This window comes from Pseudopodoces humilis, chromosome 5 (genome assembly GCF_049639895.1).
Source record: "Pseudopodoces humilis isolate 2021_Gansu_Grassland_sample_001 chromosome 5, ASM4963989v1, whole genome shotgun sequence".
Classification (NCBI taxonomy): Eukaryota; Metazoa; Chordata; class Aves; order Passeriformes; family Paridae; genus Pseudopodoces; species Pseudopodoces humilis.
Window position 1 is genome coordinate 71716008 of NC_142204.1, and position 25640 is coordinate 71741647.

Consider the following 25640-nt stretch of genomic DNA (forward strand, 5'->3'; position numbering starts at 1 on the left):
GCTCGGCTCCGACCTCTGATTGGTCGGCGGGGAGGGGGCGGGGCCAGCGGTGCTCGCGGGGCCTGGAGCGGTGGGAGCGGGTGAGGTGAGGTGGGGGGGGAGAGGGCGCGACCATTCTTGGGCACCGGCGGGGGGGGTGGGTGGGAAGGGTTTTCCTTGGAAATGGGGTTTTTTTGGGAATGTGGAGGCTTTTGGGAATGAGGGAATCCTTGGGATTGGGATTGGCACTGACGGGGATCCTCGGCAATGGCGGGGGATTAATATTCAAGGGGCTTTTGGCACTGCGGGGCATGGAGGGGACCTTGGGAGCGGCGGCTCCTCTGGCGTGAGGGGAGCCTTGGGAATGGGGGAATCCTTGGAATTGCGGGATTGGGAATGAGGGGGCTAAAGGCGTTTGGAAAGAACCTTCTGAGGGAAAATTGGGAACAACTTTTTCCCAAATACTTCTCGTCCCTGTGGAGTTTTCCCTTCCCCGTCCTCGGATCCTTTTCGAAATAAATTGGTGATCAAATCCAAGCATTCCCTCAGCACTGCCAAAGCCTCCGCATTCCCAAAATCTACAGGATTTTCTTGGGTTTTGGGTTTTTATTTTCCTTTTATTTGCCTCGTTTTCCGTATTTTGATGAAATCGAGCCGCTGCAAACTTTTAAAAGAGAAATAAATTAATTAAAGGAAGCAGAAGAAGCAACGTATCCATAAAATCGTTCAGGTTGGGGGGAAAAAAAATCCCTAAAATCATTAAATCCAAGAATTATCCCAAGGAATAACCCGGCTGATCCTTGGATTCTTCCCTGTGAGGATCCAATCCAAAACGGAGCGTTTTTTTTTATGGCTGCTGCAAAATTTTAAAATAGAAATAAATTAAAGGAAGCAGAAATAAAACTGCTGATCCTGGCAGAAACTGCCGCTTTTGGATCCTTTCCCAAAAATTTCCTAAAAATATCCCAAAAATTCTCTTTCCTGAGCGTTTTTTTTGGGGGAAAAGATAACATTTTTTTTCTGTCTAGAGGAGAGGAGTTTGTGCCTATTCCAAGGAAAGTTGGATAATTTTATGCGAATAATTCCCAGAGTAATTTTGTGCCGCTCCTAAACTGCAAAGGGGTGAAATTTCCTGGAGAATTCCTGGAGAATTCCTGGAGAATTCCTGGAGAATTGGATGATCCCAGCTCATTTTGGGTGGTTGAAAGTTGATTTTGCTTTCCTGGGGAAAATCTTTGTGGTTTTTCCCATGGGTTGGGGCTCCTTTGGAGTTACTTTGAATTCCCAAAGCTGGAGCTGCTTCCTCCAGGTGGTGCTGGAAAAAAAAGCTGGAAAAGCTGCCAGGATTTTGAGTTTTTTGGGTTTTTTTTTTGGATTTTGGGGTTTTTTGCCAGGATTTTTGGCTTTCCGTTTTTGTTTTTTTTTTACAGGATTTTGAGGATTTTTTGCCAGGATTTTGAGGAAATTTTTTTGCCAGGATTTTAAGTTTTTTGGGGTTTCTTGTCAGGATTTTCGGGGAGTTTTGCCAGGATTTTGTATATTTTTTTGCCAGGATTTTGGGGTTTTTGTTTTTGGTTTTTTTACAGAATTTTGGGGATTTTTTTGCCAGGATTTTGGGGTTTTTTTGCCAGGATTTTGGGTGTTTTGATTTTTATTTTTTTCCAGGATTTTGGTGTTTTTTTGCCAGGATTTTGGGTTTTTGGGTTGGGGTTTTTTTTGCCAGGATTTTGGGGTTTTTTTTGCCGGGATTTTGGAGGGTTTTTGCCGGGATTTTGGTTTTTTTTTGCCAGGATTTTGAGATTTTTTTGGTTTTTTTTGTTGTTGTCCTGTTGTTCCACAGATGGAATCAATGTTGGAGGGACTGCAATTTTGCATTTATTATATTGCATATTATATGTATATACATATATATGTATATATTGTATCATGTTATATTGATATTATATCGATATTACATTGATATATTATATCATGTCATATATTATATTATATTATATTATATTATATTATATTATATTATATTATATTATATTATATTATATTATATTATATTATATTATATTATATTACATTATGTTGTATTGAATTGTATTGTATTGAATTGTATTGTATTATATTACATCATATTACATTATATTATATTATATTATATCATATTATTAATTATTTACATTATACCTAAAATATAGTTAAAAGGGATTATAAATTGAATTATACCAAAATTGTCTTGATTAATAAGAAAAATAATATAATTAACATTTTAGATATTATTGCTAATAATTAATTGCTATCGTATTTTATATAATCAATGAATAATATTTGTAACAGTCTAAAGGCACAAAGAGAAACTCCATAACTCCGGTGTTGTTGCTCTGGGAATTCCATTCCAGCCAGGAATTCCTTCCCAAATCCCACCCCAATTCCCCTTTTCCAACCTGGAGCCATTCCCTGGCTCCTGCCCCTCCAGGCCTTTCCCAAATTCCAGCTCTCCCGGAGCCCCTCCAGGCCCTGGAATGTGCTGGAAGCTCTCCCTGGATCCTTCCCTTCTCCAGGAGAACATTCCCAGCTCTCCCAGCCTGGCTCCAGAGCCTGACATTGGATCCATCTCCTCTCCAAGGAATTGATGGACCCAGGGCCTTCCCTTGCAATCTCAGGAAGCCACCAAGGCTCTCCCTTCCCTTTCCCTCTCTTTCCCATCCCCATTTCCCAGAAAAATCCCTCGGGATGGATTCGGAGCATCCCAAATCCCAGAATCCCGGAATGCTTTGGGATGGGATCCAGGGACCTTCAATCCCATCCCATTCCAATCCCACCATCCCAGGCTGCTCCAACCCTTCCTTGGCCATTCCCAGGATCCAGGGACAGCTCCAGCTGCTCTGGGAATTCCAACCCAGCCAGGAATTCCTTCCCAAATTCCCAACCCATCCATCCCTCTGGAGAATCTCCATGCTGGAACACCGAGGCCTCTCCGAGTTCCCGCAGGGAAAAATCACATTTTTCGACACGGATTCCCCATCCTCGCTCCCTCTCACTTGGAATTTGCGGTGGGATTTTCCCTTGGAATTTTCACTTTAGGGAATCTTTTCCTTTCCGTTTTTCCATGTGGAAGCTGGGATGAGGAGATCCAAGAGGAGGCACCTGACGGCTCCGGAATGCCGAGCTCTGGCCGAGAGCTCCGAGGTTCCGTCGGCGTTGCGGCAGCCGCGGCACCTGGAGCGAGGAATCCGCGGCCTTCGTCCCATCCCGCGCCCTCGGAGCCGCTCCACAGGTACCGCTGGAATTCTGGGATGCTCCAGAGCCAGCTGGGAATGTTCTGGAATCCAGGGAGAGCTCCCATCACATTCCAGGAGATAAAGGGTCTCCAGGAGAGCTGGAATTTGGGAAAGACCCGGAAGGGCAGGAGCCAGGGAATGGCTCCAGATTGGAAAAGGGGAGATTGGGGTGGGATTTGGGAATTCCCAGAGCAGCTCTGGATTCCGGGAATGGCCAAGGAAGGGTTGGAACAGCCTGGGATGGTGGGATTGGAATGGGATGGGATTGAAGGTCCCTGGATCCCATCCCAAAGCATTCCGGGATTCTGGGATTTGGGATGCTCCGAATCCATCCCGAGGGATTTTTCTGGGAAATGGGGATGGGAAAGAGAGGGAAAGGGAAGGGAGAGCCTTCATGTTTTAATTTAATTTTTATTTTTAAATATTTTAAAATTTTATTTGGTTAGGTTTTATTATTTCTTTCTGTTGTTTTCCATTATTTTTATACTTTTTATGGCTTTCTTTTTATATTATGTATTTTCATTTTGTTTTATTTTTTTTTATATCAGATTTTGAATAAAGTTTTACTTTCTATTTTCTTTTTCCTTTTTATTTTACGTTTTTAAAAGTTTTACTTGAATTTGTTTTAATCTGATATAAATTTTTTTGGTTTATATCAGATTTTCATTAAATTTTTATTTTAATTTTTAATATTTTTTCTATTTTTAATTTTTTTCCATTTTATTTTGTTTGATTTTATTATTTTTATGTTGTTTGACCTTATTTATTTTCATGGGTTTCATATTTTTGTTTTTATATCCTTTTATTTATTATAATAATATTTTATTTCCTTCAGATTTTCACTGAATTTTTATTTTTCATTTTCTTTTTTATTATTTTATTTTATTTCAGTTTTATCCTATTCTATTTTATTACGTTTTATTTTATTTTTTATTTTATTTTACTTTATTTTACTTTATTTTATTTTATTTTATTTTATTTTACTTTATTTTATTTTATTTTCATTTTATTTCTGTTGAATTCGTCCCCTGATTTCCATGGAATTCATTCCCAGTTTTCTATGGAATTCATCCTGTGATTTCCATGGAATTAATTCTGACTTTTCCTTGGAATTCTTCCCCTGATTTCCATGGAATTCCTCCCCCAATTTCCTTGGAATTCATCCCCTGATTTCCATGTAATTCCTCCCCTGATTTCCATGGAATTAATCCCCTGATTTCTATGGAATTCCTCCCCTGATTTCTATGGAATTCCTCCCCCAATTTCCTTGGAATTCATCCCCTGATTTCCATGGAATTAATTCCTGATTTCTATGGAATTCCTCCCCTGATTTCTATGGAATTCCTCCCCCAATTTCCTTGGAATTCATCCCCTGATTTCCATGTAATTCCTCCCCTGATTTCCATGGAATTAATTCCTGATTTCTATGGTATTCCTCCCCTGATTTCCATGGAATTCCTCCCCTGATTTCCATGGAATTCCTCCCCTGATATCCATGGAATTAATTCCTGATTTCTATGGTATTCCTCCCCTGATTTCCATGGAATTCCTCCCCTGATTTCCATGGAATTCCTCCCCTGATATCCATGGAATTAATTCCTGATTTCTATGGTATTCCTCCCCTGATTTCCATGGAATTAATCCCCTGATTTCCATGGAATTCCTCCCCCAATTTCCTTGGAATTCATCCCCTGATTTCCATGTAATTCCTCCCCTGATTTCCATGGAATTCCTCCCCTGATTTCCATGGAATTCCTCCCCCTGATTTCCATGGAATTAATTCCTGATTTCTATGGTATTCCTCCCCTGATTCCCATGGAATTCATTCCCGCTTTCCCCCCCGTGCAGCCCCCGGCCGGCAGAGGAGCATCCTGGATTTCTGCGGGATCCGGAGCCGCGGGATCGAGGAGGATCCGTCGGATCCCTGTTCCCCTTCTCCTCCAGATTCCTGCCTTTTCCAGCATTCCCAGCTCTCCGTGCCACCTCCAACTGCACATTCCAGGAAAAGACCTCTTCCCTCTGCACCCTCAGGAATTCCCACCCCAGAGCTGGATCTTTGGGATGAACCCCAGGAGAAAATTCCCGAACTGCTCCAGCAGGAATGGGAAGAGCTGGAAGTGGAGCCTCTTCCCGATTCGCACTACGGCCTCCTGGGCACTCGGAACTGGGAATTCCCTCAGGGATCCATGGATTCTCTTCCTGCTGAAATCCTCAGGAATATTTTTGCTCTTCTGCCGGTGCTGGATCTGTACCAAAACCTGAGCCTGGTCTGTCATTCCTGGCGGGAAATTATCCGGGATCCGCTGGTGAGGAACGCTGTGGGATAATCCCATGGGATCTGCCTCCCTTTGATCCTTTAAATCCCATCCTTCTTCCCACAATCCATGAATTTTTAGGTTTCCTGGTATTTTTTTTTGGAATTTTTGGACTAAAAGTTGTTGCCCCATATCCAAAATTGGGTATTGGAGCAAGATTCCTTCTCATCCGTGGGAAAAAATCTGGAAGATTCCATAAAATCTCCCTTCTCCTGTTTTTCCTGCTGCCTTTTTTCCTGAAAATCTGGAAGATTCCATAAAATCTCCGCTCTGCTGTTTTCCCTTCAGCCTTTTTCCCTAAAGATTCCATAAAATTTCCCTTCTGCTGATTTCCCTTCAGCCTTTTTTAGTAAAAATCTGGAAGATTCCATAAAATTTCCCTTCTCCTGTTTTCCCTTTGGCCTTTTTTCCTAAAAATCTGGAAGATTCCATGAAATCTCCCTCCCTTCCCCCCATTTTCCCCACTTTTCCCCCTTTAACCCCCTTTTTCTCCCTTTTTTCCCCCTTTTCCCCTTCCCCTTTTTTTTTCCCCATTTTCCCCCCAATTTTCCCCCTTTTTCCCTCATTTCCCCCAATTTTCCCCCATTTTCCCCCCTTTCCCCATCTCCCCTCCCCCCTCAAGCTCCCTTTCCAAACCCCATTTCTTTGGGAATCCAATCCTGGAATTCCCAGCGGTGAATCCCGCTGTTTTCCTGCTTCCCATTCCAGTTTATTCCATGGAAAAAGCTCTACCACCGCTACCTGATGGGGGAGCGCTCGGCCCTGCAGGGGGTGGAGCAAATCCTGCAGGAATTTTCCATCACCAAGGAAAACCAGGAATGTGTCCTGGGGCTGGTCAGGTGAGCCCAAATCCTCATTTTTTTCCACCCTTTGGGAATTTTTTCCCCCGGGAATTCCCTAAACAGGCGGGAAATGTGTGGGAAAATGGAGGAAGAGAAGGGATTTTGATAGGAAAAAATGCTGAAAACAGGAGCAAAATTTTCCTTTTCCTTAGGAATTCCTCAGGAATTCTCCAGCCCCTTCCCAGCTCCCTCAGGAATTCTCCAGCCCCTTCCCATCTCCCTCAGGAATTCTCCAGCCCCTTCCCAGCTCCCTCAGGAATTCTCCAGCCCCTTCCCAGCTCCCTCAGGAATTCTCCAGCCCCTTCCCAGCTCCCTCAGGAATTCTCCAGCCCCTTCCCATCTCCCTCAGGAATTCTCCAGACCCTTCCCAGCTCCCTCAGGAATTCTCCAGCCCCTTCCCAGCTCCCTCAGGAATTCTCCAGCCCCTTCCCAGCTCCCTCAGGAATTCTCCAGACCCTTCCCATCTCCCTCAGGAATTCTCCAGACCCTTCCCATCTCCCTCAGGAATTCTCCAGCCCCTTCCCATCTCCCTCAGGAATTCTCCAGCTCCCTCAGGAATTCTCCATCCCTAAAGGAGACTTTGAGACAGAAATTCCAGCCTGCAGAAATTTATTCCAAAAACCAGGAATTCTTTTCCTGGCGTAGGAATGAGCTGGAAATCCGTATTCCAACTGCTCGAAATTCCATGAAAAACATGGCAGGGATTAATGAAACTCCTCCAGCCACTCTGGGGGTGCTTTGGATGAGCCAAAATTTCCTTGGAGAATAAATCCCTCATTATTCCTCCCGCACAGGTTGGTGGCATCCAAGGGAGCCAAGGTGGATCCCAACGCTCTTCTCCGGATTTTGGGAAGTCATCCCCTCTTCCCAAAGGCTCAAATCTGTGTCCACAACAAATTCCCAGATTTACTGAGGAAGCCTGGGGTGAGTTTCACTCAGTTTTTTTGGGATTTTTTTAAAATTCCTGCGGCATCTTCCGGATCCAGAGTTGTTGCTCTGTATCCAAAATCCATGTTGGAGCAACATTCCTGCCCATCTGTGGGGAAAAACCAGAAAAATCTGGAAGATTCCATAAAATCTCCCTTCTCCTGTTTTTCCTGCAGCCTTTTTTCCTAAAAATCTGGAAGATTCCATGAAATTTCCCTTCTCCTGTTTTCCTTTCGGCATTTTTTCCTAAAAATCTGGAAGATTCCGTAAAATCTCTATTCTGCTGTTTTTCCTTTGGCCTTTTTTCCTAAAGATCTGGAAGATTCCATAAAATCTCCACTCTCCTGTTTTTTCTGCAGCCTTTTTTTCCTAAAAATCTGGAAGATTCCATGAAATTTCCCTTTTCCTGTTTTTCCTGCAGCCTTTTTTAGTAAAAATCTGGAAGATTCCATGAAATTTCTCTTGTCCTGTTTTTTTCTGCGGCCTTTTTTCCTAAAAATCTGGAAGATTCCATAAAAGCCAATCTGGAAGATTCCATAAAAACCCTGGAGCTGGGTTTTGATGCATTTGGTTTAGTCTGGAATCACCTGGAAGTTGTTTTCCCTGCAGGAATGATCCCTAAATCCCACAAAACCCCGTTTGGGAACAGCACCATTCCCTGGGAACCGCCAGCCCATGTTTTTTGGGAATATCCAGCTTTTCCTTGGTGCCATTCCCATGGATTTGGCTGGATAAAGCGGGAAGGGATTCAAATACGGAATGTGCTCCTCCCTCCTCCTCCTTTGAGGTGACTCCTGATTCCCAAACTTCTCAAACTTTGGGATAATCCGGGTTGATTTAGGATTCAATGGCTCCTCACAGGAGTTTTTCCACCTCCAAGCAGAATTTTCCACCCTCCTGGAATCTCCAAGGTTTTTTTTGGCTCTTTTCCCACCCCAGCCTGAGAGGATGTGGGCGATCTTCGCCGTCATGGTGCTGTTTTCCGACGGCGTCGGCGACATCCGGAGCCTCCTGGAATATTTCCGGAGCTGCCGCTCGGAGCTGGCGCCGCTGGAGGCGACCGAGGTTCTTCACTGCATGGCCACGGTGCTCCGTGCCATGAGGGACCGGAGCATTCCCGTCTCCAACAGGTCAGGAACTTCCCATTCCCGTTCCCATCCCCATTCCCATTCCAATTCCCATCCCCATTCCCATTCCCATTCCCGTTTCCTTTCCCATCCCCGTTCCCATCCTCGTTCCCATCCCTGTTCCCTTTCCCATCCCCATCCCCATCCCCATTCCCATTCCCATCCCCATCCTTATTCCTTTTCCCATCCCCATTCCCATCCCCGTTCCCATCCCCATTGCCATTCCCATCCTCATTGCCATCCCCATTCCCATTCCCACCCCATTCCCATCCCCATTCCCATCCCCATCCCCATTCCCATCCCCATTCCCATCCCCACCCCCATTCCCATCCTCATTCCCATCCCCATTCCCATCCCCGTTCCCATCCCCATTGCCATTGCCATTCCCATCCTCATTCCCATCCCCATTCCCATTCCCATCCCCATTCCCGTCCCCATCCCCATTCCCATTCCCATTCCCATCCCCATTCCCATTCCCATTCCCATTCCCATTCCCATTCCCATTCCCATCCCCATTCCCATTCCCATTCCCATTCCCATTCCCATTCCCATTCCCATCCCCATTCCCATTCCCGTCCCCATTCCCGTCCCCATTCCCATCCCCATTCCCATCCCCACCCCCATTGCCATTGCCATTCCCATCCTCATTCCCATCCCCATTCCCATTCCCATCCCCATTCCCATCCCCATTCCCATCCCCACCCCCATTCCCATCCCCAATTCCCATCCCCGTTCCCATTCCCATCCTCATTCCCATTCCCTTTCCCATTTCCATTCCCATCCCTGTTCCCATTCCATCCCTACTGGCTCCAATCCAGCCTTGGAAATTCCAGGAATGAAGCAGCTGCAGCTTCTCTGGAAATTCCTTCCCAAAATCCCACCCCAATCTCCCCTTTTCCAACCTGGAGCCATTCCCTGGCTCCTGCCCCTCCAGGCCTTTCCCAAATTCCAGCTCTCCCGGAGCCCCTCCAGGCCCTGGAATGTGCTGGAAGCTCTCCCTGGATCCTTCCCTTCTCCAGGAGAACATTCCCAGCTCTCCCAGCCTGGCTCCAGAGCCTGACATTGTATCCATCTCCTCTCCAAGGAATTGATGGACCCAGGGCCTTCCCTTGCAATCTCAGGAAGCCACCAAGGCTCTCCCTTCCCTTTCCCTCTCTTTCCCATCCCCATTTCCCAGAAAAATCCCTCGGGATGGATTCGGAGCCTCCCAAATCCCAGAATCCCGGAATGCTTTGGGATGGGATCCAGGGACCTTCAATCCCATCCCATTCCAATCCCACCATCCCAGGCTGCTCCAACCCTTCCTTGGCCATTCCCGGGGTCCAGGGGCAGCCCCAGCTGCTCTGGGAATTCCAACCCAGCCAGGAATTCTTTCCCAAAATCCCATCCATCCCTGCCCTCTGGAATTCCCCCTTATCCCATCACTCCTTTCAGGGTTCAATACTCAAAAAATTCCAATTTTTCCTAAAAAAAAAAGCAGGAGAGAAACTTCCTGCTCAGCTCCAGGAATTGAATGTTTTTATTACCTCCACAAAATGGATTTATTTGACTTGGTTCCATTGGAGCTGCTTCCCTCGTGATCCCTTTGTTCCCAAAAAAAACCCTGGGATCTGAGCAGAGATTCCATCAGTGAGGATGAGGATGGAGGACACGGAAATCCATGGGAGAAAACTGGGAAGGAACTGGAGTGGGAAATGGACAGGGAAAGGTTCATCCTCTGCTTCCTGTGGAAAACTGGGAACTTTTCCTGAGGGAAATTGGGAATTTTCTTTGGAAAGGTTCATCCTCTGCTTCCTGAGGAAAATTGGGAATTTATCCTGAGGAAAATTGGGAATTTTTCCTGAGGGAAATTGGGAATTTTCTTTGGAATGTTTTTCCTGGATAAAGTCGATCACCTGCACAAAGTCTGGCAGGATGGCCCTGAGCAGCACCAAAATCCAGGGATTTTGGATTTTCCATCTCCTTATTAAAATTAATTTTAAAAAATTAATTATTAAATTTATTAATTTATTAAAACTAATTAAAAAATTAATTATTTCATCATTTCCTGTAAGGCTTTTTAATTTTTTTTTTAATTATCCAAGTGGAAAATTACTAAATAAAGAAATAAATAATAATTAATAATACTAATTATTAATAATAATAATTAATTCTTAATAATAATAATTAATATTAATAATTAATAATTGGCTGCAGAGGTTTAATTTATCCTGAATGATTTCTCAGTGGTAATTCCTGATTTATCCCTTTATTTTTATTTTTTTTCCAGGATTCACTACAATATTTTCTATTGTTTGTATCTGATGGAAAATTCCTCTGGAATTGCTCAGCCTCTGGAAGAGGGAAGAGAGGATTTGTGTTCCAGGTATCCCAGCAGTGCCCTGAGGGAATTCCAAACATTCCCTGGGAGCAAAAATTCCACAGCAGGAAAAGGTGGAGATGGAGCAGCTCCACAGCTCCTCCTGCTCCTCAGCACATTCCCGGGAATTCTCCCAGGAAAAGCAGGATTGGCCCTTCAAGCTGGAAGTTTGGAATTGCTGGGTTTAATTCTCTGCTGGGTTTGTCTTGGGATCAGGGAATGGTTTGGAATGGTTTGGGATGAGGGAATGGTTTGTGATCAGGGAATGGTTTGGGAATCATGGAATGGTTTGGAATGGTTTGGGATCAGGGAATGGTTTGGGATCAGGGAATGGTTTGGGAATCATGGAATGGTTTGGAATGGTTTGGGATCAGGGAATGGTTTGGGATCAGGGAATGGTTTGGAATGGTTTGGGATGAGGGAATGGTTTGTGATCAGGGAATGGTTTGGGAATCATGGAATGGTTTGGGAATCATGGAATGGTTTGGAATGGTTTGGGATCAGGGAATGGTTTGGAATGGTTTGGGATCAGGGAATGGTTTGGGATCAGGGAATAGTTTGGAATGGTTTGGGATCAGGGAATGGTTTGGGATCAGGGAATGGTTTGGAATGGTTTGGGATCAGGGAATGGTTTGGGAATCAGGGAATGGTTTGGGAATCATGGAATGGTTTGGGATGATTTGGGATCAGGGAATGGTTCGGGAATCATGGAATGGTTTGGGATCATGGAATGGTTTTGGATCATGGAATGGTTTGGAATGGTTTGGGATCAGGGAATGGTTTGGAATGGTTTGGGATCAGGAAATGGTTTGAGATCAGGGAATGGTTTGGGAATCATGGAATGGTTTGGGATGATTTGGGATCAGGGAATGGTTCGGGAATCATGGAATGGTTTTGGATCATGGAATGGTTTTGGATCATGGAATGGTTTGGGATCAGGGAATGGTTTGGGATCAGGGAATTGTTTGGAATGGTTTGTGATCAGGGAATGGTTTGGGAATCATGGAATGGTTTGGGATTAGGAAATGGTTTGAGATCAGGGAATGGTTTGGGAATCATGGAATGGTTTGGAATGGTTTGGGATCAGGGAATGGTTTGGGATCAGGAAATGGTTTGAGATCAGGGAATGGTTTGGGAATCATGGAATGGTTTGGGATGATTTGGGATCAGGGAATGGTTTGGGAATCATGGAATGGTTTGGGAATCATGGAATGGTTTGGAATGGTTTGTGATCAGGGAATGGTTTGGGAATCATGGAATGGTTTGGGAATCATGGAATGGTTTGGAATGGTTTGGGATCAGGAAATGGTTTGGGAATCATGGAATGGTTTGGGAATCATGGAATGGTTTGGAATGGTTTGGGATCAGGGAATGGTTTGGGAATCATGGAATGGTTTGGGAATCATGGAATGGTTTGGAATGGTTTGGGATCAGGAAATGGTTTGGGATCAGGAAATGGTTTGAGATCAGGGAATGGTTTGGGAATCATGGAATGGTTTGGGATGATTTGGGATCAGGGAATGGTTTGGGAATCATGGAATGGTTTGGGAATCATGGAATGGTTTGGAATGGTTTGGGATCAGGGAATGGTTTGGGAATCATGGAATGGTTTGGGATGATTTGGGATCAGGGAATGGTTTGGGAATCATGGAATGGTTTGGGATCATGGAATGGTTTTGGATCATGGAATGGTTTGGAATGGTTTGGGATCAGGGAATGGTTTGGAATGGTTTGGGATCAGGAAATGGTTTGAGATCAGGGAATGGTTTGGGAATCATGGAATGGTTTGGGATGATTTGGGATCAGGGAATGGTTCGGGAATCATGGAATGGTTTTGGATCATGGAATGGTTTTGGATCATGGAATGGTTTGGGATCAGGGAATGGTTTGGGATCAGGGAATTGTTTGGAATGGTTTGTGATCAGGGAATGGTTTGGGAATCATGGAATGGTTTGGAATGGTTTGGGATCAGGGAATGGTTTGGGATCAGGAAATGGTTTGAGATCAGGGAATGGTTTGGGAATCATGGAATGGTTTGGGATGATTTGGGATCAGGGAATGGTTCGGGAATCATGGAATGGTTTGGGATCAGGGAATGGTTTGGGATCTGGGAATGGTTTGGAATGGTTTGTGATCAGGGAATGGTTTGGGATCAGGGAATGGTTTGGAATGGTTTGTGATCAGGGAATGGTTTGGGAATCATGGAATGGTTTGGGATCAGGGAATGGTTTGGGATGGTTTGGGATGAGGGAATGGTTTGTGATCAGGGAATGGTTTGGGAATCATGGAATGGTTTGGGATCCGGGAATGGTTTGGAATGGTTTGTGATCAGGGAATGGTTTGGGAATCATGGAATGGTTTGGGATCAGGAAATGGTTTGAGATCAGGGAATGGTTTGGGAATCATGGAATGGTTTGGGATGATTTGGGATCAGGGAATGGTTCGGGAATCATGGAATGGTTTGGGATCATGGAATGGTTTTGGATCATGGAATGGTTTGGAATGGTTTGGGATCAGGGAATGGTTTGGGATCATCCAGTGCCCCCCCTGCCATGGCAGGGACATCTCCCTCCATCCCAGGCTGCTCCAAGCCCCAATATCCAGCCTTCCTTCCTTGGACATTCCCGGGATTTGGGACAGCCACAGGGGCTCTGGGAATTCCATTCCAGCCAGGAATTCCCAAATCCCACCCCAATTCCCCTTTTCCAATCTGGAGCCATTCCCTGTGTCCTGTCCCTCCAGGCCTTTCCCAAATTCCAGCTCTCCCGGAGCCCCTCCAGGCCCTGGAATGTGCTGGAAGCTCTCCCTGGATCCTTCCCTTCTCCAGGAGAACATTCCCAGCTCTCCCAGCCTGGCTCCAGAGCCTGACATTGGATCCATCTCCTCTCCAAGGAATTGATGGACCCAGGGCCTTCCCTTGCAATCTCAGGAAGCCACCAAGGCTCTCCCTTCCCTTTCCCTCTCTTTCCCATCCCCATTTCCCAGAAAAATCCCTCGGGATGGATTCGGAGCCTCCCAAATCCCAGAATCCCGGAATGCTTTGGGATGGGATCCAGGGACCTTCAATCCCATCCCATTCCAATCCCACCATCCCAGGCTGCTCCAACCTTTCTTTGGCCATTCCCGGGATCCAGGGGCAGCCACAATTTGTTTTACGTGTGAGGATTTCTTAGAGGGATTTTGAAAATGTTGGAATTTTTTTAGGGATTTTCCTAATTTTTCCTAATTTTTTTAGGGATTTTCCTAAGGATTTTAGGGATTTTTTCATTCCTTTCCCACTCAGCAATTGGAATTTTTTCCCTGTTTTTTAGTGGATGGGCCGATGTCAAACTGACCCATGAGCAGCAGAGGATTTTGAATCATAAAATCGAGCCTGGCCAGACAGTGAAAATCATGGCATTTGCAGGTAAGAGCCCAAAAGATAGAAAATAAATATAAAAATATATATAAATATAAAATATTATATATATATGATGTATATTATATATATAAAATATATATATAAAAGTAGATCTAAAATATATATAAGTATAAAATATAAATCTCACATATATTATATATATAATATATAAAAAATAAATATATATAAATATAAAATACATTTCTCACATATATACAATATATAATATATATAAAATATATATAAAAGTATATCTAAAAATATATATAAATATAAAATACATATCTCATATTATATAAAATATATAATATATAATATATGAAATATATATAAATATAAAATATATATATCTCACATATATATAATATATATAAATATATATATATTTATATATATAAATATATAAATATATATAAATATAAAATATATCTTACATATATTATATATAATATAATATATAAAATATATATAAAAGTATATCTAAAAATATATATAAATATAAAATATATATCTCACATATATATATGTAAAATATACAGAAAATATATAAAAAATATATCTCACATATTATATATAATATATATAATATATTTATATATATATAAATTTATAAATATATAAATATAAAATATATCTCTTCCTTGTATTATATATTAAAAAAATATATAAAATTTATATGACATATTACTAAATATAAAATATTATCTATATATCTCATAGATATAATATATATATTATATATAAAACTATATAAAAACTATATATAAATATAAAATATACCTCACATAAATATAATATATATAAAATATGTATCAAATATATATATCTCATATATATTATATATTATATATATTTTTATATATATAAATTTATAAATATATATAAATATAAAATATATCTCTCACATATAGTATGTATATAAAATATATATAAAATATTTCTAAATATAAAATATTATAGGTATCTCATATATATAATATATGTATTATATATATAAATATATCTAAAACTATATATAAATAGAAAATATATATCTCTCATGTGTTATATATATAATATAAATAAACATATATATAAAAATATATATAATATATATCAGTATAAAATCTTGAATATATATCACATATAATATATATATAATATATGTAATATATACATAAATATATATAAAAATGCAAAAAATAATAATAAAATTTAAAAAATAAAATGTATAAATACATAAAAACTACTGGAAAAATTCCCAATCTTCTCCTTCCCTCCCTGATCCCTCTGTCCAAGGGATTGTGAGATTCCAAAGGGATCTGGGAGAAGAAATTGAAGGGGAAATGTGCAGAAAATGGAGGCAGGATAAAAACAGGGAGAGAGGAGTGGGAAATGTGGGACAGCCCTGCAGATCCCGAGGCTGGGAAAGGAGGAATGGGAGATTCCAGGTGTTGGGAGGGGAGATTTCCCTGGAATCCCTGGAGGAGGAGCAGGTCCTGAAAGGCTGAGCCCATGGAAAAGGGATCAGTTCCTAAAGGAGTGATCCCATGGAAAAAGAGAACAGTTCCTGAAGAACTGACCCAATGGAAAAACGGGATCCAGGCTGGAAGAGCCCAATCCTGAAGGACCAACCCCATGGAGAAGGGAGCAGTTCCTGAAGAACTGAGCCCATGGAAAATGGGATCCAGGCTGGAGCAGTTCCTGAAGAACTGAGCCCATGGAAAATGGGATCCAGGCTGGAGCAGTTCCTGAAGAACTGAGCCCATGGAAAATGGGATCCAGGCTGGAGCAGTTCCTGAAGGACTGAGCCCATGGAAAATGGGATCCAGGCTGGAGCAGTTCTTGAAGAACTGAGCCCATGGAAAATGGGATCCATTCCTGAAGGACTGAGCCCACAGAAAAAAGGGATTCATGTTGGAAGAGCCCAATCCTGAAGGACCAACCCCATGGAAAAGGGAGCAGTTCCTGAAGGACTGACCCCATGGAAAATGGGATCCAGGCTGGAGCAGTTCCTGAAGAACTGACCCAATGGAAAAACGGGATCCAGGCTGGAAGAGCCCAATCCTGAAGGACCAACCCCATGGAGAAGGGAGCAGTTCCTGAAGAACTGAGCCCATGGAAAATGGGATCCAGGCTGGAGCAGTTCCTGAAGGACTGACCCCATGGAAAATGGGATCCATTCCTGAGGGACTGAGCCCACAGAAAAAAGGGATTCATGTTGGAAGAGCCCAATCCTGAAGGACCAACCCCATGGAGAAGGGAGTAGTTCCTGAATAACAGAGCCCATGGAAAAAGAGAACAGTTCCTGAAGAACTGACCCAATGGAAAAACGGGATCCAGGCTGGAAGAGCCCAATCCTGAAGGACCAACCCCATGGAGAAGGGAGCAGTTCCTGAAGAACTGAGCCCATGGAAAATGGGATCCATTCCTGAAGGACTGACCCCATGGAAAATGGGATCCATTCCTGAGGGACTGAGCCCACAGAAAAAAGGGATTCATGTTGGAAGAGCCCAATCCTGAAGGACCAACCCCATGGAGAAGGGAGTAGTTCCTGAAGAACAGAGCCCATGGAAAAAGGGAACAGTTCCTGAAGAACTGACCCAATGGAAAAACGGGATCCAGGCTGGAAGAGCCCAATCCTGAAGGACCAACCCCATGGAGAAGGGAGCAGTTCCTGAAGAACTGAGCCCATGGAAAATGGGATCCAGGCTGGAGCAGTTCCTGAAGAACTGAGCCCATGGAAAATGGGATCCAGGCTGGAGCAGTTCCTGAAGAACTGAGCCCATGGAAAATGGGATCCAGGCTGGAGCAGTTCCTGAAGAACTGAGCCCATGGAAAATGGGATCCAGGCTGGAGCAGTTCCTGAAGGACTGAGCCCATGGAAAAGGGATCCATTCCTGAAGGACTGACCCCATGGAAAATGGGATCCATTCCTGAGGGACTGAGCCCACAGAAAAAAGGGATTCATGTTGGAAGAGCCCAATCCTGAAGGACCAACCCCATGGAGAAGGGAGTAGTTCCTGAATAACAGAGCCCATGGAAAAAGGGATCCAGGCTGGAGCAGTTCCTGAAGAACTGACCCAATGGAAAAACGGGATCCAGGCTGGAAGAGCCCAATCCTGAAGGACTGAGCCCATGGAAAATGGGATCCAGGCTGGAGCAGTTCCTGAAGAACTGAGCCCATGGAAAATGGGATCCATTCCTGAAGGACTGACCCCATGGAAAATGGGATCCATTCCTGAGGGACTGAGCCCACAGAAAAAAGGGATTCATGTTGGAAGAGCCCAATCCTGAAGGAATGGATCCCATGGAAAAGGGATCCATGTTGGAGCCATTCCTGAAGGAATGGATCTCATGGAAAAGGGATCCATGTTGGAGCCATTCCTGAAGGATTGACCCCATGGAAAAGGGATCCAGGCTGGAGTGGGCAATTCCTAAAGCTGGGCCAGGGAAGCTTTAGGATGGATTTTGGGAAAATTCCTCCATGCCCCAGGCAGGGATGGAATCCCCATTCCATAAAATCCTCTGGATGGGGACGTGGGTGGCCTTGGAAGTGCTGGGAATGCTTGGGCTTGACCTTAAAGAGCTTTTCCAACCTAAATAATTCCATGAAATCAGGAGTGAAGAGGAATTTTAGAGTTGGAACAACAGGACAGGCAGGTATAAAAATAAAAATCTGGAATTATTCCTTCCTGACTGGATATTCCTGATTTTCCTCTCCAGGCACAGGGAAAACCTCAACTTTGGTCAAGTACGCGGAGAAATTCCCGGAGCTGAAATTCCTTTACCTGGCTTTTAACAGAGCTGTGGTGGAAAAGGGGAAAAAGGTTTTTCCAAGGAATGTCACCTGCAAGACTTTCCATTCCTTGGCTTTTGGAAGCGCTGGGAGATGGTGAGAGGGAATTAAAATTCCTTGGTGGGAGCAGGGAAAGGATGAGGAATCAGGAATTATAATTATTATTGTATGGTTATATGTTATATATATAATGTAATATAATATAATATAATATAATATAATATAATATAATATAATATAATATAATATAATATAATATAATATAATATAATAATATAATATAATATAATATAATATAATATAATATAATATAATATAATATAATATAATATAATATAATATAATATAATGTAACATAACATAATAAAATATAACATAACATAGCATAATATAATATAATACAACATAACATAACAGAATATAATATAATACAACGTAACATAATATAATATAATATTACATAATATAATATAATAAGACATAATGGCATAATACAATTAATATAATAATAAATATATATAATTTATATTATATAATATATATTGTTACATATTATAATATGTAATATATGCAATATGATATATATAATTAATAATAAATAATGTAATTAATGTAGTGTGATTAATATAATTTAGTACAATATAAATTATACTATATTATGTCATATATTATATTAACTATATTATGTCATATTATATTACATTATATTATATTACATTACAGTAATATAATGTAATTAATATAATATAATATAATTCATATTATGTTTTATTATATTACATTATATTACATTTTTTAATTATATTATGTTATATTATATTAAATATGTTAAATTAAATATATTCCATTCCATTCCATTCCATTGCATTATATTGCATTATATTACATTATATAAATTATATATTATATTATATTATATTATATTATATTACATTATATTATATTATATTACATTTGTTATGTTACATTATAGTATATTATATTGCATTAAATTGTATTAATGATACGGTATGATACTATATTATAATATAATATTATTATATTAATATTACAATATTAACAACCAATATATAATTATACAATATATTATTTAATAAAAAAATCAATTTCCTTATCCTGAGCTGTTTTAAGGATCCAATTCTGGCATTTTTAAGCTGGGGATAGGAAGGAAAATGATCCTTGAAAAAGAGGGAAGTGCCATTCCCTGGCTCTGCAAACACTCTGGAATTCCAGGGATGAGCTCAGTTTTCCATCTCTAGAACGTATAAAACCAACAAATTTCTCCTTCCACCGGGACGAATCCGTGCAGATTTAAAGAGATTCCATTCTTAGGATGAACTGGGATGGAAATCCAGATTTTTCCACGGATAATTCACAAAAAACCAGGATTTTTGTACGTTTCAACATCATTTTTTTTGGCTTTTTCTCCCCTCTGACCCAGCTACAAAGACAAAGGCAAGCTGAACTTTTCCAAGATGTCCGTGTTTTCCATCAGCTCCCTCCTTCGGAATTGCAAAGGCCAATCCCTGTTTGTGAGAGGGAAAACGGTGTCGCAGACCTTGGAGAATTTCTTTTCCTCCAGGGATGAGGAAATCAGCGAGGAGCACGTTCCACTCTGGTTCAGGAACACCCACGGGAACATGGAGCGCGTGAGCCCACAGGAAAAGAGAGTGAGATATAATATAATGTAGTGTAATATAATGTAGTGTAATATAATGTAGTGTAATATAATGTAGTGTAATATAATATAATATAATATAATATAATATAATATAATATAATATAATACAATATAATATAATACAATATAATACAATATAATACAATATAATACAATATAATATAATATAATACAATATAATATAATACAATACAATATAATATAATATAATATAATATAATATAATATAATATAATATAATATAATATAATACAATATAATATAATACAATATAATATAATATAATACAATATAATATAATATAATATAATATAATATAATATAATATAATATAATATAATATATAACATTAACATATAACATTAACATATAACATAACATATAATATATAATATATAATATATAATATATAATATATAATATATAACATAATATAATATAATATAATATAGTATAATATAATATACAATGTAGTATAATATAATGTAGTATAATGCAGTATAATGTAATGTAATATAATATAAATAATATAATGTAATATCATGTAATATAATATAACGTAATATAATACAATATAAAATGGTGATTTGATTTTATTTTATTTTATTCCACTATTTCATTTCATTTCATCTCATTTCATTTCATTCCATTATTTTGTTTTATTTTATTTTATTTTATTTTATTTTATTTTATTATTTTATTTTATTTTATTTTACTTTATTTCATTTCATTTTATTTCATTTTATTTTATTCCATAATTGGATTTGATTTCATTTAATTTCATTTTATTCCGTTATTTAATTTAATTTAATTTCATTTCATTTCATTTCATTCCATTATTTTATTTTTTTTTAATTTATTTTATTTTACCTTATTTTATTCCACTATTTTATTTTATTTTATTTTATTCCACTATTTGATTTCATTTCATTATTTTTATTTTATCTTATTTTATTTTATTCCACTGTTACCTTTCATTTCATCTCATTTCATTTCTTTATTTTATTTTATTTTATTTTATTTTATTTCATTTTATTCCACTATTTGACTTCAGTCCATTATTTTATTTTATTTCATTTCATTTCATTTTATTTTATTCCACTATTTGATTTCAGTCTTTTATTTTATTTTATTTTATTTTATTTTATTTTATTTTATTTTATTTTATTTTATTTTATTTTATTTTATTTTATTTTATTTTATTTTACTTTATTTTATTTTATTTTATTTTACTTTATTTTATTCCCCATTTCAGATCAACGTGGAAGAGGCCAGGGAGATTTGGCACAACATGAAGGACCTGGATGGAGACGTGGAAAAGAAATACAAGATGACTTGTGATGGTAAAAGAGATGGAAAATCCCTGGGGAAAAAGGGATTTGGTGCTGGAAAAATCAATGGATTTCTTATTCCTGCTTAAAATAGGGAAAATCCCATTTTTCCTGCTGCTGGCTCAGCAGGGAATGTCCCTCTGGCTCAATTTTTTCATCTATAAAATCCATAAAATTTATTTGTGCTCCCACTGGGATAAAAACGTGTGGATTTGAAGGATATTCCCGTTTTTTTTTATTTTAAACAGCTAAAAAATCCCAAAAAAATTAGAAGTTGCTCCTGACACCTCCTTTCCTCTGGATTGTACCAGAGAAAACTTTTCCTTGGAATTTTTACCAAGCATTAAAAAATTGGGAATCACCAAATTCCACCTGGAGAACGGAAACTCTTCCAAACATCCTGGAAATTCCAAGTGAAATCTTAGCAAACAACCCAAAAAAAAAGGGAAAAAGTGATTTATTTTAAAGATTTATTTTAAAGATTTATTTTAAAGTGATTTATGCTGAGAGAATTCCCCTCTCCATAAAATTCCCAATTTTTTTTCCCTCAGGATATTTGAAACTCTGGCAGCTCAGCAAACCCCAGCTCTCAGGATACGACGCCATTTTTGTGGATGAAGCCCAGGATTGCACTCCAGGTGAATTATTCCAAGAATTCCAGCTCCAATCCCACTTCCAGAAGGAATTTCCACATTCTTGGGAGCGCTTTGGGAATATCTTAACCCAAATATTTGGAATTTCAACCTGATTTTCCCTTCGGGTTTAACTTCTGAACCGATTTGCGTTCGGAGCGGGTTCTTCCCTCAATATCCAAAGTTTTCCCTTGGATTTGGAGCTGGTTCACGATCCAGATTTTTAATTTTTAATTCCCACAGCCATCGTGGATATCGTACAATCCCAAAAATGTGGGAAAATCCTGGTGGGAGACCCTCACCAACAGATCTACACATTCCGAGGGGCCGTCAACACCCTCTACTCGCTGCCCCACAGCCACGTGTTCTACCTGACCCAGGCAAGGACACGATTCCCACGGAAAAATCCCAAATCCGTGGAAAATTCGGGAGCTGGGATAGAGGTGTCGTTGTGGGGAGATTCCCTGGGTTTTTGGTTTGGTTTTTTTTTTTTGTTTTGAGGGGAATATCCGGGATGTTGGAGGTGGCTGTGGGATCTGATGGGATGGAGATGATGGGAGAGCTGGGAATGTTCTCCTGGAGAAGGGAAGGATCCAGGGAGAGCTTCCAGCACATTCCAGGGCCTGGAGGGGCTCCGGGAGAGCTGGAATTTGGGAAAGGCCTGGAGGGGCAGGAGCCAGGGAATGGCTCCAGATTGGAAAAGGGGAATTGGGGTGGGATTTTGGGAAGGAATTCCTGGCTGGGCTGGAATTCCCAGAGCAGCTGTGGCTGCCCCTGGATCCCTGGAATGTCCAAGGCCTGGGATGGTGGGTGGTGTCCCTGCCCATTCAGGATTTTCAGGAATATTTTGGGAATTTTGGTGCCTTTTCCAGGAGAAGCTGTCCAGGAGCTTGGTTGGAATCACATCCTTTGGATTTAAGAATTATTGGGATTTCTAGGAATATTTTGGATGGATTCAGTTGGTTTTTTATGGAAAAATTCTCCAGAAGATTGCTGGGAATGCAGTAATTCCACATGGAGCCATCTTTGGATGAATTCCAACAATTCCCTCTTGTTTTGGTGCTGATTCCGGGATTTTTCCGTGCAGAGTTTCCGCTTTGGGCCCGAAATCGCCTACGTGGGATCCACGATCCTGGATTTGTGCAAAGGGATCCGCGGGAAAACCCTGCTGGGAGGGACCCAAAAGGGTGAGATGGGATTGGGAACGAGGGAAAATTCACGGATAATTGTGGGATAGAAATCTGGAGTCGTTTGTTGGTTAATTATAATTAATTGTAGTTGTAATAAATTATAATTATAATTATAATTCATTATAATGAATTAGAATTAAATTATTAAATATAGTTAATATAATATATAATGAGGTCATATATTAATTATAATTATATATTAAAATATAATTATATTAAAATATAATTATATATTAAAATATAATTATAATTAATTATAATTATATAGTCATATATTATATATAATACATAGAATTAATTCTAATGATATATTCATTTTAATTAGTTAACATTTTAAAAAATACTTAATAGAACTAATTATATTTCTATTAATAAATAATTTAAGTTTAATAAATTTGGAATAATTTATCACTATAGATATAATTAAATTATAATTCATATATTATAATTTATAATATATAATTAATTATATAAATAATTTTAATTTAATATATTAATTATATATAATTATAATTAATAAATTATTGTGTATAATAATTGTTATATAATTAAAATATTTTATTGTTATCTAATTAATTATAAATAATTGATTATATTGATAGCTATATTAATAAATATCTATTAATTATTATATATAATTGTTTTAATAGCATTGTTATATATAATAATATATTGTATGATTATACATAACCTACAGTAATATATTATATCTTAAATATTATTAATATTAATGTTTATTATTAGTTGTAATTAATAATATTAGTATTAAAATATTCAATAAAATAATCAAATTATTCTATAATATTTATATTTTAGAAATAAATAATATATATAATATTATAATTATAGTGGGAATGGCTATGGGTAACCAGGAATTCCTGGCAGGAATGGCTGTGGATATCCAGGAATTCCTGTTGGGATTGGCTGTGGATAACCAGGAATTCCTGGCAGGAATGGCTGTGGATAATCAGGAATTCCTGTTGGGAATGGCTGTGGATAACCAGGAATTCCTGGCAGGAATGGCTGTGGATAATCAGGAATTCCTGTTGGGAATGGCTGTGGATAACCAGGAATTCCTGGCAGGAATGGCTGTGGATAACTGGGAATTCCTGTTGGGAATGGCTGTGGATAACCAGGAATTCCTGGCAGGAATGGCTGTGGATAACTGGGAATTCCTGTTGGGAATGGCTGTGGATAACCAGGAATTCCTGGCAGGAATGGCTGTGGATAATCAGGAATTCCTGGCAGGAATGGCTGTGGATATCCAGGAATTCCTGTTGGGAATGGCTGTGGATAACCAGGAATTCCTGTTGGGATTGGCTATGGATATCCAGGAATTCCTGTTGGGATTGGCTGTGGATAACCAGGAATTCCTGTTGGGAATGGCTGTGGATATCCAGGAATTCCTGGCAGGAATGGCTGTGGATAATCAGGAATTCCTGTTGGGAATGGCTGTGGATAACCAGGAATTCCTGGCAGGAATGGCTGTGGATAATCAGGAATTCCTGTTGGGAATGGCTGTGGATAACCAGGAATTCCTGGCAGGAATGGCTGTGGATATCCAGGAATTCCTGGCAGGAATGGCTATGGATAACCAGGAATTCCTGTTGGGATTGGCTGTGGATAACCAGGAATTCCTGGCAGGAATGGCTGTGGATATCCAGGAATTCCTGTTGGGATTGGCTGTGGATAACCAGGAATTCCTGGCAGGAATGGCTGTGGATAATCAGGAATTCCTGTTGGGAATGGCTGTGGATAACCAGGAATTCCTGGCAGGAATGGCTGTGGATATCCAGGAATTCCTGGCAGGAATGGCTGTGGATAACCAGGAATTCCTGTTGGGAATGGCTGTGGATAACTGGGAATTCCTGGCAGGAATGGCTGTGGATAACTGGGAATTCCTGTTGGGAATGGCTGTGGATATCCAGGAATTCCTGGCAGGAATGGCTGTGGATATCCAGGAATTCCTGGTGAGAATTCCTGTGGATAACCGGGAATTTCTCCCTCAGGAGACGTGAGGGGAAGCTGGGCCGGGTCGGTGGCGCTGCTGTCCCGGAGCAACTGGAACGTGTTTGAGGACGCCGTAGAATTCTCTGGGAGAGACCCCCCGGCCAAAATCCACATTATTGGGGTGAGGGGCAGCGCCCAGCGGGGCTTCCCAGTCAAATTCCATGGATTTCAATGAATATTCCAGGAAAAAACAGGAATTTTTTGCTCTCAGGGATGCCTTTCTTCTCTTTCTGTGCAGGCCTCGATCCATTTTTAGAACAATTTCTCACATTTTAAGGATAATTTGTCCCATTTTTCTGAGGGATAAGGCAGGGACAGATGGATGGAACAAGTTTTTCCGAGGATTGAAATGAGTATTCCAGAAAAAAGTAGGAATTTTGAGGAAAAAACTGGAATTTTTTGCTCTCAGGGATGCCGTTCTTCCTCAGCCCATGCAGGCCTCATCTCATTTTTGGGATAATTTCTCCCATTTTTCTGAGGGATGAGGCAGGAAAAGAAGGTTGGAAAAAATGTCTACAAATATTTAAATGAATATTCCAGGAAAAAGCAGGAATTTTCAGGAAAAAACAGGAATTTTTTGCTCTCAGGGCTGTTATTTGGAGCTGTTACTCTCCAATCTGAGTAGGCCTCATCCCATTTTTGGGATAATTTCTCCCATTTTTAGGACAATTTATCCCATTTTTCTGAGAGATGAGGCAGGGAAAGATGGATGGAACAAATCTCTCCAAGGATTGAAATTAATATTCCAGGAAAAAGGGGGAATTTTGAGGAAAAAAATAGGAATTTTTTTGCTCTCA

At 39.9% G+C, this 25640-nt stretch overlaps 1 protein-coding gene across 2 annotated transcripts in view; it reads left to right on the forward strand.

Annotated features, from left to right (window-relative positions):
• Positions 1-40: 40 nt before the first annotated feature.
• Positions 41-25640, forward strand: part of FBH1 (F-box DNA helicase 1) — a 38372-nt gene continuing 12772 nt past the window's right edge. For both annotated transcript variants that reach the window (XR_015772556.1, XM_088055583.1), the window contains exons 1-15: positions 41-85; positions 3089-3247; positions 5100-5557; positions 6275-6405; positions 7203-7332; positions 8275-8465; positions 10732-10827; positions 14133-14227; positions 17927-18095; positions 19441-19669; positions 20936-21023; positions 21563-21649; positions 21887-22023; positions 22731-22830; positions 24843-24964. Coding sequence is in view for 1 of the 2 variants with exons in the window: in XM_088055583.1 (XP_087911709.1) it covers positions 3094-3247; positions 5100-5557; positions 6275-6405; positions 7203-7332; positions 8275-8465; positions 10732-10827; positions 14133-14227; positions 17927-18095; positions 19441-19669; positions 20936-21023; positions 21563-21649; positions 21887-22023; positions 22731-22830; positions 24843-24964 (2187 nt within the window). In the remaining variant the exon portion in view is untranslated. The remainder of the gene's footprint in view (positions 86-3088; positions 3248-5099; positions 5558-6274; positions 6406-7202; positions 7333-8274; positions 8466-10731; positions 10828-14132; positions 14228-17926; positions 18096-19440; positions 19670-20935; positions 21024-21562; positions 21650-21886; positions 22024-22730; positions 22831-24842; positions 24965-25640) is intronic.